General features: G+C 43.4%; 2 protein-coding genes across 7 annotated transcripts in view; one reads left to right on the top strand and one right to left on the bottom strand.

The window, feature by feature from the left end:
- The window catches only part of ELMOD1 (ELMO domain containing 1), a 45,574-nt gene extending 31,981 nt beyond the window's left edge, over positions 1 to 13,593 (top strand). For 5 of the 6 annotated variants that reach the window (XM_079974052.1, XM_079974053.1, XM_079974054.1 and 2 more), the window contains exons 9-12: positions 105 to 128; positions 5,755 to 5,805; positions 6,929 to 7,062; positions 12,221 to 13,593. In XM_079974052.1, coding sequence (XP_079830178.1) covers positions 105 to 128; positions 5,755 to 5,805; positions 6,929 to 7,062; positions 12,221 to 12,393 — 382 coding nt within the window. In that variant the 3' untranslated portion in view covers positions 12,394 to 13,593. The remainder of the gene's footprint in view (positions 1 to 104; positions 129 to 5,754; positions 5,806 to 6,928; positions 7,063 to 12,220) is intronic. The other variant, XM_079974057.1, reaches the window with a different exon arrangement.
- The window catches only part of ALKBH8 (alkB homolog 8, tRNA methyltransferase), a gene marked incomplete at its 5' end in the record, with an annotated part of 258,458 nt that overhangs the window by 107,923 nt on the left and 131,762 nt on the right, over positions 1 to 18,773 (bottom strand). The gene's annotated exons all lie outside the window — the stretch shown is intronic.

The raw sequence follows: 18,773 nt of genomic DNA on the forward strand, positions 1-18,773 counted from the left end.
AGTCTGATTTTACTGTTAAATACATAAAATTTAATCCAAGTTTATATTGATTTTTAAGCTATTTATTTTTCCTTTCCCTTTCGCCCCCATCTTTCACAATGAAGGGAAGTCACTAAAGAGGAGCTCAGGTATTTTTTTTTCCCTTTTGCCTTTTATAATCCTTTCAAAACTTAAAGCAGAAAAATATATATTCTAGGACAACCCTTTGCCAGCTTGGTGCCCTCCAGATGTTTCAGACTTCCATCAGCCCTAGCCAGAGCATGCTGATGTGTGGGCTATGTAGAATATGATTCCAGAATATAACAATGTCTATACAGAGCCTTAGTGGGGAGACAAGGCAAAGTGGCAAAGGGCAAAGACTTTCTCTCTGCTTTCCACCCGAAGACTAGATCTGGCATAGGCAAACTCCGGCCCTCCAGATGTTTGGGACTACAATTCCCATCATTCCTGACCACTGGTCCTGTTAGCTGGGGATGATGGGAATTGTAGTCCCAAACATCTGGAGGGCCAGAGTTTGCCTATGCCTGGACTAGATGTATCAGGATTAAGTTACAGGAGGGTAGATCTCGTCTGAGCACTGGGTGAAACCTTTGGACATTAAGAGCAATTTGACAACTGGACCAATGAGGCAGAAGGGTGGTGGGCTTTTCCTTCCTGGGGGTCTTCAAGCAGAGGCAAGGACAGCCACCTCTTAAGGATGTATCTGTGGAATTCCTGCATCAGGCAGAGGGTTGAACCAGTTGACCTCCTGGACCATCTCCATCTCTACTAGCAACCAATAGGTTGGCCTCCTCCTTATAGGACCGTGATATATTTTTCACACATGGGACACTTCAAAGTACCTATCTGACTGGCTGACCTTACAATGAAAAAGGGAGAACACATGATCAAAGCATAATTGAATCTCGTGCTGCAATGGCCACGTGCTTAGATGGTTTCAAAATAGGGTAAGGTAACATTATGGAGGATAAAGCTAGCAATAGCTACTAGTAGTCACAGTGGCCCAATAGAACCTTCAGGTTGGCCTTTCTTTTTCAGTTGCTGGTCAGCAATAGCGAGAAAGGACTATAAGGGCCATGCAGCAGGCTGAGATGTGTGCATTCTGTAGCATGTCACTGATTCAATAACAACACATTAGTGGTGTATTTATACTGAGTCATCCACACACAGTTCTGCTTTATCAGTTGTTCTGCAGTGCTTTCCAAATGTCACAGCATTATTGCTGTCCTGCGCACTATAGCACAACAGAAGCAGGACAAAGCAACAACAACCCTGGAAATACTATGACATAAAAGGTTTTATGCACTGATTGCAAACAGAGCAGGATGCCCACCCTGTAATCTTTGCAGGTCAAACAATATTGAAAGTGGAGTTGCACATAGCTAGCATGAGCATAAATAATCAAGAATGCATAGTAAAAAGGATTTCTATGATTCTATGATTTATGGAGGGGCTCTCTGTATATATCACTATTATGCCTTGCTTCTGAGCTTCCCAAAAGCATCTAGTTAGTTGCTTTTGGAAATACAGAACTGAACTAGATCAGCCTGGCCTGATCCTGCAAGGCTTTTTTTATGTTACTGTTTTCAATGTAATTGAGTAGTCTTGTCTTAAAGCAACAAAACCAAATGTTGTTATCTTAAATTTGAAAGAAAAAAAAGGTTGCTTAAAAACCAACAGCAAGCACCAGGGGAAAGCACAGAAAAGCGTTACGTTATCTAATGCCAGATATCACCTCTGTTATTTCCTGTGGAATAGGGAGTCCAAGGGCACAGTAATTATACGTGAATCCCTCACGTGCAATTTCATCAGCCACACACCCAGCCAGAAGAAGCGCACATTGTCTTCGTTCCAAGAGTACCACCGAAACGTTTGAGCAGCACTGTGTTCGTACCAAGGTCACAAGAATAGGCAGATGGCATAGAACCAGTTAGAATATTCTGGAGAGCTGGAGAGAATGTCGACAGCCTCCTGAAGGGCTTATGCCTTCAAACAGACAGTGGCTGAGGGCAGTTCCAGATGTAATATTTTTCAGTGCAGTGATAATTTCTACACCGCAGCTTCTAGACATGTCTGATAGCAGCAGGAGAATTTATGACACTTAGGGTATTCCCCCCCCCCAAGGGGTTATTCGGTAAGATGAATGACACTGATCCAGGTGCCCAAAGTGCAGCGCTCTGACCATTATGCCATACTGTCTGTCGCTGTGTGGAAGATTAATAGATTACCTCTATTAACAGATGCTTAAGACAACACTGCACTCCATGAAGCTGAGTCAGTACAGAAGCATCTTTATTTTTAGAATTTTCACCTAGCAATGCCAAGCAACAACAAATACACCACAAGCTATTGGTGTTTTCAATGTGCTCTTTTTTTCTTTCCTTTTTAAGTGCCATTTCTTCCAGTCTAGTTTAAACACCGTTTCCTTGAAGATTCATTAGTTTTATATAATCTGGGGGAGGAGAAGGAGAGAGAGAAGTGAGGGTTGTATATGTTTTTCCTTGAAGAATGCAATCCTCTTTTTCACTTCTTAGTTCTTTAAATAGGCCAAAGTAGAAAGGCAAGCCTCAAAAATCACACAGAAGTCCAAACCTGGACTAAAGAAAATAAATACATTCAGCACAGAGGGGAAAGAAAATGGTGGCTAAAGGCGTAGGCTTTGATGACAAAATAGATTTAGAATTCAGGACTGTGTGTATTACTGCGTTTCTGCACTGTTACATAAAACCATATTCCATTTTCTGTGTGGCAAAGTTGTGGTGCGGCAAATCCCCCTGTCGTTCTTTGTGTGCATGTCTGTGCATGCAGTTTTCCAATAAAAAGCATCTACCAGACCCAGAAATAATTTTAGAGACACGTATCTTCTAGAGTGCCTTTTTGTTGCTGTTGAGATGTTGGTGGTAATGAAAAATATAATGTGTTGATATTTTATTAATCTGTGAAGTGGGATTCGTGCTTTGGGGTGGGGTGGGGCTTTAATTATTGCTGTCAGGTGTGTTTTGTACTGTTTGGTGCTTTCTAGTGTGTCTGAAAAAAATATACACAGCCCCTGCTGTGGCAGCTGTAATAGCAAAAACATCAAAGAAAGAGGAAAACTCCAAGGCCGTGTATTAGCCAAAATGATGGTAATGCCATTTCTATCCTTTGCAAGTGTGCTAGGTAAATAATACACTCATAAACCATATCTATATAGGTATTTAATTAAAATATTATGCCTGACCTTAGACTTTCTAGGTGAAGACCTGTATTAAGAAGTAGCATGTGTAGTGCCTTTTGAGGAACTGATCACGCTCTTGATGAAGAACAGGAGATGGAATCAGTCTGTTGTTGCTCATAGAGTATTGGGCTTGGGTTCAAATCCTGCTCTGCCATAAAGCTCACTGGGTGGGCAAGTGAAACAGGTACAGTGTTACCTCTGGTTATGAACTTAATTTGTTCCGGAGGTCCATTCTTAACCTGAAACCGTTCTTGATCTGAGGTACCACTTTAGCTAATGGGGCCTCTTGCTGCCGCTACGCCGCCAGCGTGCGATTTCTGTTCTCATCTTGAGGTAAAGTTCTTACCCTGAGGTACTACTTCGGGTTAGTGGAGTCTGTAACCCGAGGTGTTAGTAACCCAAGGTACCACTGTATTAGTTTCTGGTTAATGAGCAGACTCCCCAGGGATGCAGAAATGTAGAAGAAGGGATTAAAACAAACCTTCCAGAAATAGCTTGATAAGGTCTGAGCATGCAGAGGGCCCACTAGATTCAGTGGCAAATCCCTGCTTAGAATACAGTTGAAATACAATGAAAATAACATAAACAATTTGAAAAACCTCTAAGCAGAAACCAACAGGTACCCAGATAGATGTGGCAGGGGCAGCCTTGTTTCTGCCCCATTCAGACACAAACTGAGAGGGAGTGTGGAAATTCTCCCCAACCCCACAAAATTGTGAGGATGAAATGGGTTAGCCCCATCTTAAGCAACCCTGAAGATCTTGTGGGAAATACCAAATACAAATACATTTTATATTTACACAATGTGTGTTATTTCAACCATCATTTTGGATATTAAATACACGCTTTTGCAACCGTGTGGTGTGCTGAACCCTATTGACTTTTCCTGTATGGTATCTCTTTGTCTGATGTACTCAAGTTTGTGGAAGCCAACATGTATGTTTAAAAATGTGTGTTTGTTTTTATCCTGGTTTTAAATTAAAAGGGGGGGGGGGTGAGGCTAACAAAATCTCTGTTAAAGCCGGCAGCAAAATTTAGAAGAAGCCTCTGTAGATCATTGATCTCCCCAAACACATAAATATAACAAATTTTATCATTTTTCCAAACATTGGAGTGGGGAAACTAGCTTAATGTACCACCCTGAATTTGGAAGTCTGAGAGGCTGAAATTTCCAACATGTCTTGGATCAACTAGAAGCATCTGAAATACATCAGGTCACCTCGCTTTATAACTTATCAAGTTTTTCCTTCCACACCAGCACCACCTTAAAAAAATAAACTACTACAGCAGAATAAAAAGCCAGCTAGACACAGACTTTCTCATTGTGCAGAAAGGCATTGGGTAACATTCAGACAACGCACTTGGGTTGGGTGTGCAACCATCATCCTAGGTCTTATACATCCTGAGTCTTGTCATGTGGATTTTCAAAACCTTCATCAGCTATTTAAATATAATAATAATAATAGCGGCTTTATTTTTATTTTTAATTTTTTATATATCTTTATTAATTTAAAACATACATTTTTGAAAAAAACAGACGAACAACCAAATAAACACAAACACAAATAACAGAAGAATCAAACAAACAACCACACTATAAGATTAATATAACTATCATCATTTATACTCCTGGTACTGAAAGAAATTACAAAACTTACAGAGAAGAAAATTAAAAATGACTTCCAATTAATCTCACTGTACTTTATCTATCCATTACCTTATACTGCACAGTTACATATTTTTTATATAGCAGCTCTAAATATCACTGAAAACATTATGAGAGTTGAAATGTGCAATAGTGTAATAAGGTAACTTAAGAACGTGAGAGAAAACTTTGTTATGTAACTTGAAAGATATTATGCCCACCTCCTTTGATCACTGACTGCCCTCTCGGAAGAGGAATGGATCTTTCGGGAATGCAGGGGTGCCTCTGCATATCACAGATGTGTTGAATGGTTTAAACTGAGCCTACTGAGGGCCAGCTCACATACATCCCTAACATTAGAAACACCTTAGCAGTGAAGCATAGTAGGTGGCCTCTTGATTTGTGTCCACCACCAACCCAATCACTTTTCACTAAAGTAGCAGTGTTGGCTGATTACCTGGGCTAGTTTCAAATGACTTGGGTCACATCTGATTTACTGAATTTCAAAGACTGCAGTCCGCCTTGCTCAGGGCTGAAAGGAATACAGAGTTTCCCCCTGATTCTTCCCCATCCTTCAGTATCTCAGAATTGGCCCATCCTTCTATTTTATCCTTCTAAAGGCTTCACAGAGTATACGTAAGGTGTCTTTGACAGGTAATATCCAAGGCATAGACCTCTTTTTAGACTGCACTGATGAGCATGTGATTGGGGCACGAGGCAAGCAGGTTAGGTTGGCTACAGAAGTTTACATCTTCCGGAGCTTAAAAGAATACAAAAATCCACAACACCAAGAATAAAATGATACCAGGTCGATAGACCTTTTCACGATTACCATGCAGAGAGAGAAACCCGTTTCTGATTTGAACAGCAACTTCCGCTTTTTATTTTTCAGCAAATTCAGCAAGGCTGAATGGGAGAAGAAAAGGTTTGATAAGGCCATTGGGTAAGTATATAATTCCAAGGTCGAAATATCTCTGTCCCCCTCCCCCTCACTTTCCATACACCCATACCCTCCACTGCTTTGAGGCACAGTCAACCTTCATGCTCACTGGCATCAGTTATTCTTAACTACAGGGATGGACAACCTGTGGCCCTCCAGATGTCGCTGTAAAGCATCTCCCATCGTCCCTGACAATGAGCAACATCTAGAGGGCCACGTGTTCCTCACCCCATGCTTATGATTGAAGTGGAGGAATAAAGGATTGGGGGCATTACAGTCAAGCAACTCTTGGTTGAGCTTAATGGGTGGGATTCACCTAACGAACCATGCCAAGGGAAGCTCTGCAGAAGCTTGTGCAGCAGGGCTTTCCCCCCTCCTCCTTCATGCCCCCCCAAAAAATTGGTTTGGGAAAGGGCATTAGGAGAATCCCAAAAACAGCAGCAGCAGCAGCACTGGTGGTGAATCACTTTGCTCCGTCTCTCTTCAAGAAGACTTTATTGAGCCCAAACATCTGGAAAGTTCAAAGGGCCGTAGAGCTTTGTGGGCAGAAGGTCCCTGGTCAAACCCCCAGCATCCTCAGGGCTGAGAAGAACCTATTTCTGAAACCACTGCAGGCTCTAGGGGTGGGGAAACTAGATCTGGCTGGCAGGCCAGATTCCTCAGTCCACCACCCTCCACAGGTCACGTCTGATAGGTGAGCAGGGCCATCCAGAACAGCGTCAGGTGACTGTAACTGCTGATCAGCCTATAGCATCAGGCATAGGGCAGGTGGGTGTGGGTTGTGAGGAGCAGCCTCACAGTCCAAGTTGGGATCATTGGGGAGGGGTTGTTTTGTTTTGTTATTATATTGTGTATTTTTGTGTGTTTATGCTGTAAACAGCCTGTGACCCTCCCCCCAAAGGGTGGTACATCAATCCATCAATCAATCCATCAGCCTTCTGGCCAGAGATTCCTCACCACTAGTGTAGATATTACTGAACTAGGTGACTCTGTGTAAGGCAACTTCGTGTGTTGGGGACTGTCAGTCAGGACTGCCTGTAGCTGGTATTTCCATGCCGCCATTTTCTGCATTTGACTGTTTGGTTACCTCCCACATCTTTTAATCTCCACCCCCTGTTTCTTGCAGCTACTCTTTTGCTATTGTTGGCATTAATATCACAGACCTTGCGTACAACCTGCTTGTGAGCGGTGCTCTGAAAACACACTTCTACAATGTTGCTCCAGAGGCTCCAACGTTATCCCATTTCCAACAGACATTCTGTAAGTGTGTGTGTGTGTGTGTGTGTGTGTGTGTGAGAGAGAGAGAGAGAGAGAGAGAGAGAGAGAGAGAATAATTGTGTTTGTTGTGTTGATAGCATCCTTCCTTAATTACTTCATGTGATCAATTATACAAAGCATCGCTGGCATTCCTTTGGTTAGATTATGTCCTTACAATATGTTTGACATTTGTCTGGGGAATGATCCGTTTTGTGGGACAACTGGTAATCTCAAACCAAAGAAACTTTTTCCATGTTTCCGTTGCAAGCTTTGACTGTGTCCTAACAACCAAATTCCTGTCAACAAAATTACTGTACCGTGTCATAATCTGTTTCTCTTCCTTCCTGATACTGTCATTTATCTTGTCTTATTGATTTGTTTTCCTTTTGAAGTTATTTCATTTCATTTTTCTCGTTTGTATACCACCTTTCTATATTACCATGCTTGAGATCTGTGAATAAAGGGTGGTATACAAATTTAACTTCTTCTTCCTCCTCCTATTATTATTATTACTGTACACAAGGCGTTTTGTAAGCTGAAGGAAAAACAAAATATACAACAAAGATCGCACACCTTATAACAATCTGGTCCGATACAAAAAAGTCATAATAAAAACATAACATTAAAATAAATGGCTTATATCAAATTAAGTAATATTCAATAATCCATCAGAATATAATGGACAATAAAAGTACTGTATTTTTCGCCCTATGGGACGCATTTTCCCCCCTCCAAAAATGAAAGGGAAATGTGTGTGCGTCCTATGGGGCGAATGCAGGCTTTCACTGAAGCCTGGAGAGCGAGAGGGGTCGGTGCGCACCGACCCCTCTCACTCTCCAGGCTTCGCGGACCTCTCCGCAAGCAGCGGGAGCCCGGCGATGGGCTCCCGCTGCTTGCGGAGAGTTGCCTGCATGCTGAAGCCTGCGCGTGCTGAGCGATGGGCTCCCACGACTTGCAGAGAGCTGCCTGTTTGGGGGCTGGGGTCAGGGAAAGCCCGCGCCTGGGGGGGGGGAAATAATTTTTTCCCCCTTCATTTCCCCCCCTAAAAACTAAGTGTGCCTTATGGGACGGTGCGTCCTATAGGGCGAAAAATACGGTAACTCTCAAAATATCAGCAAATAATAAGTAAACAGAAATTCACTTTTAACAATTACAGTATATTTTCCCTACTTGAATGCCGGCATAATCCCCATTCCCAAGGACTTTCTTCCACTATGAATCTCTATGTCACTTTGAGACAGAAAGAGAACTGTCTGGGGGCCCCAGTCCCTGAAGAGCAACATATGTTTTGCAGAACCCTCCCTGGTAGAGATTAAAAGAGCCCGTGTTCAACTTAAAATGCAGCCCCAGATTAAAAATTATTTATTAAAGAAGCAGGACAGAAACATCCAAAGGCGCCTTAGAAAACTCATATTATTTTTTTCAAAGTTTAATGAACACATTTGTTATTTTTCAAGAACACTACAATATAAAGGCATGAAGGCATATTTACGATGGAGGGGGAAATTTAATGAATCCAAAATAATGGCTGCATTGTCTAATTAAAGTTTATAAAATGTAATATCCTTCAGATGACCTATTTATTGAGCATTCGTCTTGATTTGCTTGCACATAGCTTACATGGAGGTTAGATTATATCCAGTCTTCATTGAGCATTTGCTCTGATTTATTTGTGGGGCGGTTATATGAAAACGAGCATTCATTCTGTTTTGCATGTCCTGTGTTTATACATCTTCCTGTCCATTCCCTACTTTGCAATACATTTTCCTCTGACTCTCCCAATTGCAGAAATGTTACTTCTTTATTAAAGTGAATTTGTTGTGTTGGGGCAGCGGAGTGCTTTAATCCACTTTAATTACAGCAGACCTAAATTTCCCAGGTGCTACAGTATGTGTATAAAAGCAAATAAATAAATAAATGATGCTGCATTTTTTAAAAAAGTTGCACCCTACAGCCAGTGCTTTTTTTCTGGAGGTACGCAGGGGTACGCAATACCCCTAAACATTTTGTGAATCTTAATATTCCTACTCAATATGAGTAGGAAAATGAGAGTACCCCTAAACCTTTTTAATAGAAAAAAGCACTGCCTGCTACAGCCATCACAGCTACTCCATCCCATACACCCTTCCTTCACTGTGATTCTCGTGTTGAGCCAAGTGAGAACTTGCAGCTTGTGTTTTGGCAACAGCAGTGGTGAAAGGAGCACCAGACTTTCCCCCAAACCCTAGATGTCCCACCAGAAGTAGAGAGAGGAGCTCTTTCGGCACTATTGAACCTTGGAAGCCCCCTCTCCCCCAATTCTCCCCTCCCAGATTGCTGAGCGCCATTTCAGCTGGGGCGATGAAGCAATTTCAGTTCATCACAGCTTCCTCTAACAAGGAGATCAGCACTAATAGTGAAGAAATGGCATGTATGCACACCTACGGACAAGTTTTCTGTTTGTTTCTTATCAGAACAAATCCTTTCTGAACCTTAGAGAATTCAAAACTCGTTTGTGGCATTGGAACACTTGAGTTTTGACTAGCCAGTGACACATCTCACCCACGAGGTGGTGCTGCTCTATTTGCACAGGCAATAAATGCTGTTTGATTTGAGTCTTCGTACACTGTATGTCCCCCTAGTCCGTTCCCTGCTCCTTCTTGCAGTGACATGACCCTGATTAGTTGCAGAACACCTGGGCTCAGAAGGGGCAAGCTGTATAGAGGGATCCAACATTATTTTCTAGGGTGTTCTCAAAAATTATATCCTAGCACTACAAAGCACTTCATAGCCATGTGTGTAATATATCTTCCCAGCCATTCTCCAAATTCTTCAGAAGGCAAGTTCATTGTTAGGGTTAAAAGCTACCCCAGGCAATCTTTTGAGGTTGTGAATGAGCAGGAACTTGAACCCAGGAAATAGTCTTATTGAGGCCATTGCTCAATGCAGCAATTCTGTTGCTGCTTAATGTATACTGATTATTAGTGCTGCCCGTTGTGTGATATGCTGCTGTTTCCAATTGCATAATTTGTTTTGCAACAGTTGGATTTTTGTGCTTATTTTTTGTTTTATATTTGTAAGCTGCTTTCCGCAACTTCTTAGTCAAGGGGGAAAGTGGGGAATGCTTTTTAAAAAACAAGCAATAAAATACCCACTTTGCCAACCAAACACAGGTGGTGCTGTGGTCTATACTGAGCCTCTTGGGCTTGCTGATCGACAGGTTGAGCTCCCGTTGCTCTGTCCCAGCTCCTGCCAGCCTAGCAGTTCGGAAGCACACCAGTGCAAGTAGATAAATAGGTATCCCTGTGGCAGGAAGGTAAACAGCATTTCCATGCGCTCTGGCTTCCGTCACAGTGTTCTGTTGCGCCAGTAGTGGTTTAGTCATGCTGGCCACATGACCTGGAAAACTGTCTGTGGACAAACGCCGGCTGCCTCAGCCTGAAAGCAAGATGAGTGCCACAACCCCTTAGTCACCTTTGACAAGACTTAACCATCCAGGGGTCCTTTACCTTTTTTTTACCTTGGTATGTCACTAATTTAAAGCAGGAATGGATCGTGCAAGGCTTGGGATGCCAGGTGGGGGGAATTCTGTTCAGGTTACATTTAAAGGCAAACAAAGCAAATCCATTTATTTATTCACAGTGTTCCTACATTACTTAAACACTGCTGTGTACTTGTTCCTCGGTTTCCACTCGCTGAGTTCAGTTGAGGAGATAAGCCACAGATTTTACATTAAAAAAAAAAAGACTTCCCCAGGCAACGTGTCAGAATTGCAGCGAGCTCTTGTTTGTGTGGCAATGATAGCTGGACTCATTTGGCCTTGCAATTATTAGGTCAAATTCAGGCTGTCTTTGCACTTGCCCGTTTCCCCTTGGCTTTTATTGTGCCTGATCGTGTGGATCTCAGCCACCCTCCTCTGTACAGAAGCAGCATTTCTGACACTCCAGGCAATGTAATCAGTTGGACTGCTCTTCCCTATTTATCTGAAACTAATTGATATGCAAGGCTGGTGCACAACTCCAAAATGGAATACGCACAAGCTTTACGAGAGTAAGAAATACATAACAATTCACCAATTTCCGGAAACATCAGTTTCCTTCTTTCCTATACCTGGATATTTGTTTGCAGTTTGGGAAATCATGTTCCGGAGCCACTGGAAAATGTATTGGCAGGTTAATTGTATTTCCTTCCCCCCCAATTCATCCTTTGGACATTTTAGTTATATGGGGAATGGTAGCTGACGTAGAAGTGAAATAGGAGACTGCAAGGCTGCACCCCCAGGTTTTGTCCCACTTTTTGAAAAGATGCTCTTCCACCCTGTATTTTAAACCCCACAAGTTCAAAAAGCACAGTGGGGATTTTGCAAGAAAAGCAGTTCAGGATACTGCTGTGGATTTTGCCCATTGGGTTTTCTTTTAAGCTTCTCTTGTGCTATTGGAGAGGGCACTGTTTGGGGACAGCTTTTGATTGCAAGCTCTATACTTGGGAATTTATTTTGAATATTGCAAGGAAGCATATTTTGACCAAACATTGGGATCTGGTGGAAGGTAGAAGAGACCAGCCTTGAGAGGAGATGTGCTCTTCTTTCGCTGGAGGTATTTTAGCCAAGTTTGACCAAACTGCAGGAGGCAGTGGAAGACAGGAGTGCCTGGCGTGCTCTGGTCCATGGGGTCACAAAGAGTCGGACACGACTAAACAACAACAACAACAACAACAAATTTTAGCCAAGCTGTAAGGGATGTTGGAGCTGCATTGTGCTTTGCATGCCCCTCTCTGAGCAACGTTATTGAAGTTTCTAAATGTCTTAAATTATTGTTATTTTTTATTAGCGATAATTTTTATAGTTTTCAGCTTTTTTGTAAACCGCTCGTGCTTTGTAAACTGCGCTCGAGCGGCTTATAAATTTTTATGAAATAAATAAGGAAGCAGGTGCCAAAAGTTAAGGAAGACAGGAGAGGACCAACCATAGGCTGGCCTAGAAATTGGGACTGAAGAAGGCTTCAAAGGCAGATAGTATCAAATGATGCAGTGGGCAGAAAATGAATGGGGACCCTGTGAGATGAATGGGGCTGTGAAACCAAGAGGAGAGGAGTGAGGACTGTGGTAGGAGAAGCTAGGAAAAGGGAGGCTGGGTTTGCTCTGCTTTCTAACCATTTGACTCGGGTATCCTTTGCTCTCTCAGGCTATCTGATGCACGAATTCCATAAATTCTGGATTGAGGAGGACCCCCTGGACATCATGGAGTTCAACCGCGTGCGAGAGAAGTTCCACAAGCGCATTCTCAAACAGCTCCAGAATCCGAATATGGCCCTCTGCCCTCACTTCGCTGCCTCAGAAAGCCTGATCAACCTGTAGCAGTGAAACTTGGTTTGGTTTTTTGAAAACACTGCCTCATTCTTGTGTTATGCCACCATCCTAGAGATAAATCGCTAATGTATTGAATGACCATAGCGATGGTATGCATGCTTCTTGGTGCAGTATTCATCTCTCTCTCGCGCGCACTCTTTTTCCAGCCAACTCCTCATACTGCTTCTTCTGAGGGGGGTGGTTTTGTAATAAAGTTGGGAGAGCTCATATTGCGGCATTTTGCAGTGTTAAGACATTATGAATTGATGTCCTGTATGAAGAAGTTTGGTTTTTTCCCTGGTTTTTTTAGACTTTCCCCACCACTCTCCTTGTGCCACCCCATAATTCAGCATTTAATTAAAGAACGGCATTTCTCTAGCTGTTGGGGGTGTTTTGTATATGTGGAATATTTGAGTTGAAAATTTGTATTTGTGGACTGCTTTTGTTCTATGATAGCTAAGAACGTTGTTTTTTTAACTAAAAAACACACATTATGATGCAGCTAAAGGGGAGTACTTTTAAAGGTCCCATTCCCAGTGAAATCAGTGAGGCTGAAAAGCACTTAACTTCAGCTGAATTCTGTTCCTGTTTTTGTACAATATTTAGAAGGCAGTGTATGTGACTTGCACCTCATGCCAACATAGTACATTGAAGGCGAAGACTTTTTTTCTCTCTCTCTCTCTCTCCAAGCAACCATGCATGTTTCATGCAGTTTTTTAAAAATAAAGTTTATGATTAAAATGTGGAAATGCAGTTGGCATATGCAGGACATGGGATGAATTCTGGGAACCTGTGTGTTGAGCAAGTTTGAGAACACTGACCACATTGTGATAGCAAAGACCAAAAAATAAATAAATACACCAATTATTACATGAGTATCCAAGGAGGGTTTGTTTTCTCACAAGTTTGCATTAGCCTACAGTTCAGCCTACTCCTGTTATCACGGCCAAATTGAAATAGCACTGCTTTGAAAACGCAGAGCTAATAACATGCATTTCTAGGTGACAGAACGTGACACAAATTGATCGTGTGTGTGCTTGATTGCTTTAGGGGGGACCAAAACACACACACACACAAATCTATATTTTCTTCATTTTTGAAGTATTGAATTTTAGGCCGAGAGGAATAAATTAACAAAGAGGCATCGAAGAAAACAAAGTAACTGGCGGTTAAGCATTGGATAAAGCGACTTTTTTTAAAAAAAACAAACATGCACTTTCTGTACGGAACATTCTCATGTCAACCCTGTTGGAACAGTTAGCTAATGTACATATGTATACAACAGTGCTCATGCGCACATTTGGTTTGGGTGGGGATTGGGGCCTGTCGGATTCCCTGTCGGATAGTGACCAGCACCTCTGACACCATGTGTAGCCTGTATCAAATCGTATTTACCATGGCACTTCATACCCATGGTAGCTTTTTACCTTCTGAAGTTTAGTATTCCGGGTAGTTTGTGAAGTTGCTTGCCTAGCAAGATTAAATTTGAGGTATTGCCTAATTATTTGTGGATTATATGAATAAATTACGTCACTCCAAACAGGAAGCTCTCTTGTGTATGTGGTTTATTCCTCAAGTACTTCAGTGATACGTTTTTATTGCCCAGGTGCATTCATGAAAGGTGTTGTGTGGGGGGCAGGATGAAGCACAGTAATTCAGCTATGCTTTCTCTGAAGAAGCAATAGATATAAAGGTAAAGGGACCCCCTGACCATTAGGTCCAGTCGTGACCGACTCTGGGGTTGCGGCGCTCATCTCGCTTTATTGGCCGAGGGAGCCGGCGTACAGCTTCCGGGTCATGTGGCCAGCATGACTGAGCCACTTCTGGCAAAACAGAGCAGCGCACGGAAATGCCGTTTACCTTCCCGCTGGAGTGGTACCTATTTATCTACTTGCACTTTGACATGCTTTCAAACGGATAGGTTGGCAGGAGCAGGGACTGAGCAACAGGAGCTCACCCCGTCGCGGGGATTCGAACCACCGACCTGATCGGCAAGTCCTAGGCTCTGTGGTTTAACCCACAGTGCCACCTGCGTCCAGCAATAGGTATATTTCCCCCTAATAGTGAGGTAGCATCTCGGCTTGCACCACCCATCACATCTTGGGTGACTACTTTAATTGGCTTTGCTGAAGAGCTTTTGTGAAGTCTCTGGATTCTCACTCATTCCAGGTTTTAGCTGTCCACCTAAAAGTAGGGTGGGAACGTGACAAATGGTGAGGTTGAAAGCACCTGTGATTATAAAGGTGCACATCTGAGTGTCTGGAGCGACTGACACTCCCTATTGCAATAAACACTATTTGCCACAGAATCGTGTAAAATGCCAAGCTCGAAAATGTGCTGACAATGCTTGGTTTAAGTTTTTCAGGGAGAAGGGATGTCAGTGCCTCGCATAGCTGTTTGGCTTTTTCTGTTCACTAGCAGAAGCATTGCAGCTGCAACATCAAATGCAGATACACTTACGGCTTACTGTGTAAACTGCCCCAGTTCCCCCTCCCACTTTTTTTTAACAAGCTGCCTTCTGACTAATCATCCCAAAATGTAATTTGGAACTGGATTCGGGTCAGAATGTTCAGTGGGAATTTGTACTAATGAGGCCCAGGGGCTATTATTCGTAATGCTTGCTGAGGCTTTTGACTATCTCTTTGCCACTTGTGCCTAATAAAATAGCATGAATTATTTAAAAACAGACGCTGTTTTGTTGGAAACAGTCCCGACGTCAATGAATTATTCATTTTCCTTTCACCCTTCTCCCAACAGGTATGTGACAGCTTAGATTTCACACAAGGTCTGCAAAATGCAGTGTTATTCCAACAATAGAATACTGTTGTATTCCACTGTTACAATAATTCTACGTTGTCATGCTGCAACGTAGAATTGTAGACTTTGCTGCAGCATAGAATTGTAAGGAGGAGTTTGGATTTGATATCCCGCTTTATCACTACCCTAAGGAGTCTCAAAGTGGCTAACATTCTCCTTTCCCCTCCTCCCCCACAACAAACACTCTGTGAGGTGAGTGGGGCTGAGAGACTTCAAAGAAGTGTGACTAGCCCAAGGTCACCCAGCAGCTGCATGTGGAGGAGCGGGGAAGCGAACCCGGTTCACCAGATTACGAGTCTATCACTCTTAACCACTATATCACACTGGTTGGAAGGCACCACCTCCTGCAATGCAGGAAACGTTTGTGCAATATGGGGCTCAAACCCACAGCCATGAGACTGAGTCTCATGCCCCAATGGCTGTCCCAGCTGACATGCTGTACCACTATCATTTAGGACTGGGAATTTCCATCCGTTCATGGGCTGAATGCAGCCTTTAGTTACCTACATGTGGTTTGAGGAACCAAACACATAAGCTCATCATCCTCATCAAAGCCCCATCTGTGCATGCCCTCAGGGCTGGCTTAAGGCATTTTGCTACCTGAGGTAAAGGATGGTATACATTCCATGTATACAAGCTGACCCGGGCTGCCATTTTGAGTCTTACCACAACGTCAGTGATGAGACAGCATCCACCATGCTTGAAGGCAGTGTCCTAGTTTAAGGGGTGGGGGCAGACTGTGAAGAGGGCCCACCACTCTGCCTTCCATGCCCTATCCCTTAGCATCCACAATCTGAGGCAGATGACCCACTTTGGCTAAAGCTAGGACCGGGCTTGCCTGTCCGCACATTCTGCTGTGAGGCAAGTGATGACGAGAGAGAGGCCATTTTTTTTCTGGCACCCTGCCCGTGGAGTGTGCTCCCCAGGGAAGTTCTATATAGCTATACATGTCTCTTTGATGCTAGGCAAAAAGCTTTAGGAAGGAGAAAAGCATGAGGGGGGGAAGAAGGAGAAACGGAAAAGGGAGGATGTGCTCAACAAGTGCATTGCTGCGAGAGAAGACAGGCTGTGGGTAGAAGCTTTTACTGCCTAACCTACCCTTCCTGCCAGGCCTTTCCCTTTCCCAGCACCACACAGGATCAAATCCTGCTGCTTACCAACTGGTAAGCAGAAGTTTCAAAGCTGTGTGCTTTGTGCTTCACAAATTGCTTCCTTATGTGCAGGGAAGATACGAAGGATCAGCCTGCCTCTTTGGTTTTGGGGGTTGGTAAAAGGATGTGCAGTGCCTCCTTCCCGTCCTCTGCTCTCAACCTTATGTTGAAAAGAAGGTTTCAAAAATCCTTAACCCTAATCCTCATGCAGGTAGGGCAAATCAGGAGACCTGTGCACCAACCTAGTGAATATAATCTTATTCTCTTACACTTTCCCCGCTCAATCTTTCTGCAGCTTTGTCCAATCTTGAAAATGCAGGCTGTTTCCATAATTCAGCTTGAACCGTAATCAAGGTGCCACTTGCTCTGAGATTCTGTAATATTTGTATTGGTGTTAAAGCAGGCCATTGTCAGCCAAGGATGCTAATGTGTTTGACAGCTCTTTGCCAAAAAAAAAACAAAACTAAAAGAATGCCGCTTTAGTAAGGCTGACAAGAGGCAGAATGCACAGGCCCCAATGGATCCGCTGTGGGAAAACACTTGAGGAGTATGTAGCCTGAGCCAATAGCTTGGTAGACTTGAGTAAAAGTCCTTTTAGGGAAGTGTGAAAGATCCTGGTTATCTGGGTCAATCATGAGTCCTCTTGACATGCCTGAACTTTCAGGCTGTTTTTGAGCTCCCCGTTTCAAGTTCTTTTAAAATAGGCAGGACCAACAGGCATGAGAGAATGGAAAATGGCATGCTCTGTGAATTTGATCCCAGGGAATGAATATTATATACAACTTTTCAACCGATGGGTGTAGCGATTATGTTCCACTCCGAGAAGCTGTGGGGTTTTTTTTCCAAAAGAGGGCATGAAAGAGACTTTGGCTGAAGTGGGACGATGGATATTAATACTCAAAGTCAGTGTAGATGTAGACAAAAGTATTGTTTTACCATTCAATGCCTTGTGAGCAGCACTGGATGACTATAGGCCACAGTCCTTATTTCCTCACAGGCTTGTGAGGAAAAAGTCAAAGACAAAAAACACGTATGCTGCCCTGAGCTTCTTAGAGGAGCATATACCGTATTTTTCGCTTTGTAAGACGCACTTTGTATAGGGACGCAGGTGGCGCTGTGGGTTAAAAGCCTCAGCGCCTAGGGCTTGCCGATCGAAAGGTCGGCAGTTCGAATCCCTGCGGCGGGGTGCGCTCCCGCTGCTCGGTCCCAGCGCCTGCCAACCTAGCAGTTCGAAAGCACCTCCGGGTACAAGTAGATAAATAGGGACCGCTTACCAGCAGGAAGGTAAACGGTGTTTCCGTGTGCGGCTCTGGCTCTGGCTCTGGCTCTGGCTCTGGCCAGAGGAGCGATGTCACGCTGGCCACGTGACCCGGAAGTGTCTCCGGACAGCGCTGGCCCCTGGCCTCTTAAGTGAGATGGGCGCACAACCCCAGAGTCTGTCAAGACTGGCCCGTACGGGCAGGGGTACCTTTACCTTTACCTTTTACCTAAGACGCACCAGACCACAAGACACACCTAGTTTTTGCAGGAGGAAAACAAGGGGGAAAAAATCTCTCAAAAGCCAGAACAGCAAGAGGGATTGCTGCGCAGTGAAAGCAGCAATCCCTCTTGCTGTTCTGGCTTCTGGGATAGCTGCGCAGCCTGCATTCACTCCATAAGATGCACACACATTTCCCCTTACTTTTTAGGAGGGAAAAAGTGAGTCTTATAGAGCAAAAAAGACGGTAAATGTGACCTGTAGGGATGAGGGAGAAGTTTCATTTGGTTCACATTTAAAGGTGAATCTATCAAATCTACACTTTTTGAAACTATGAGAACTGAAGCACAAACTTTGAAATGTGTATTCATGTGTGACCTGTTCCTTTTCTTCCCATACAAGAAGTACATGTCTTTGCAACTGCCACAGCGAACATGCAGCTCAGTACTACAGCATCTGCTTTGCATGTGGGTCTCGGGTTCAATCTCTGTAGAACTAGGAGAGACTCTTGTCTGAAAATCTTGGAGAGCCACTGCCATTTAGAGTACTGAGGTAAATGGACTAGTGGTTCATCTTAGTATAGGCAGATTCCTGCTCTTCTACGTCATTAAGCAGGGCTTTGTCAGCCCAGTGAAAATGAATGCCTTTTGAATAAGCACACCCCCGCCATGCAAATTATTTGTAGCTTGGAAGTTCTAAAGATTAAAAAAAAGAAGAAGCTTGAATATTTAAGCTTCAGGATAAGAGCTGACTAGCTAGTACAACTGTGCTAAATGACTTTGGAAAGCATACAATTCCACCCCTGCCCTCTACCCCCCATTCCTACAAGCTAAACTGGAAATAAGCCCTGGGCAAAGAAGACGACCCATCTAAGCTGTAGAAGTGAGGAATGATTTAGTGAGCCTTTGAGGGTGACATTCTGAAAGTGTCAACATTTATCAGAC

The sequence above is a fragment of the Podarcis cretensis genome, assembly GCF_951804945.1.
Source record: "Podarcis cretensis genome assembly, chromosome: 4".
Classification (NCBI taxonomy): Eukaryota; Metazoa; Chordata; class Lepidosauria; order Squamata; family Lacertidae; genus Podarcis; species Podarcis cretensis.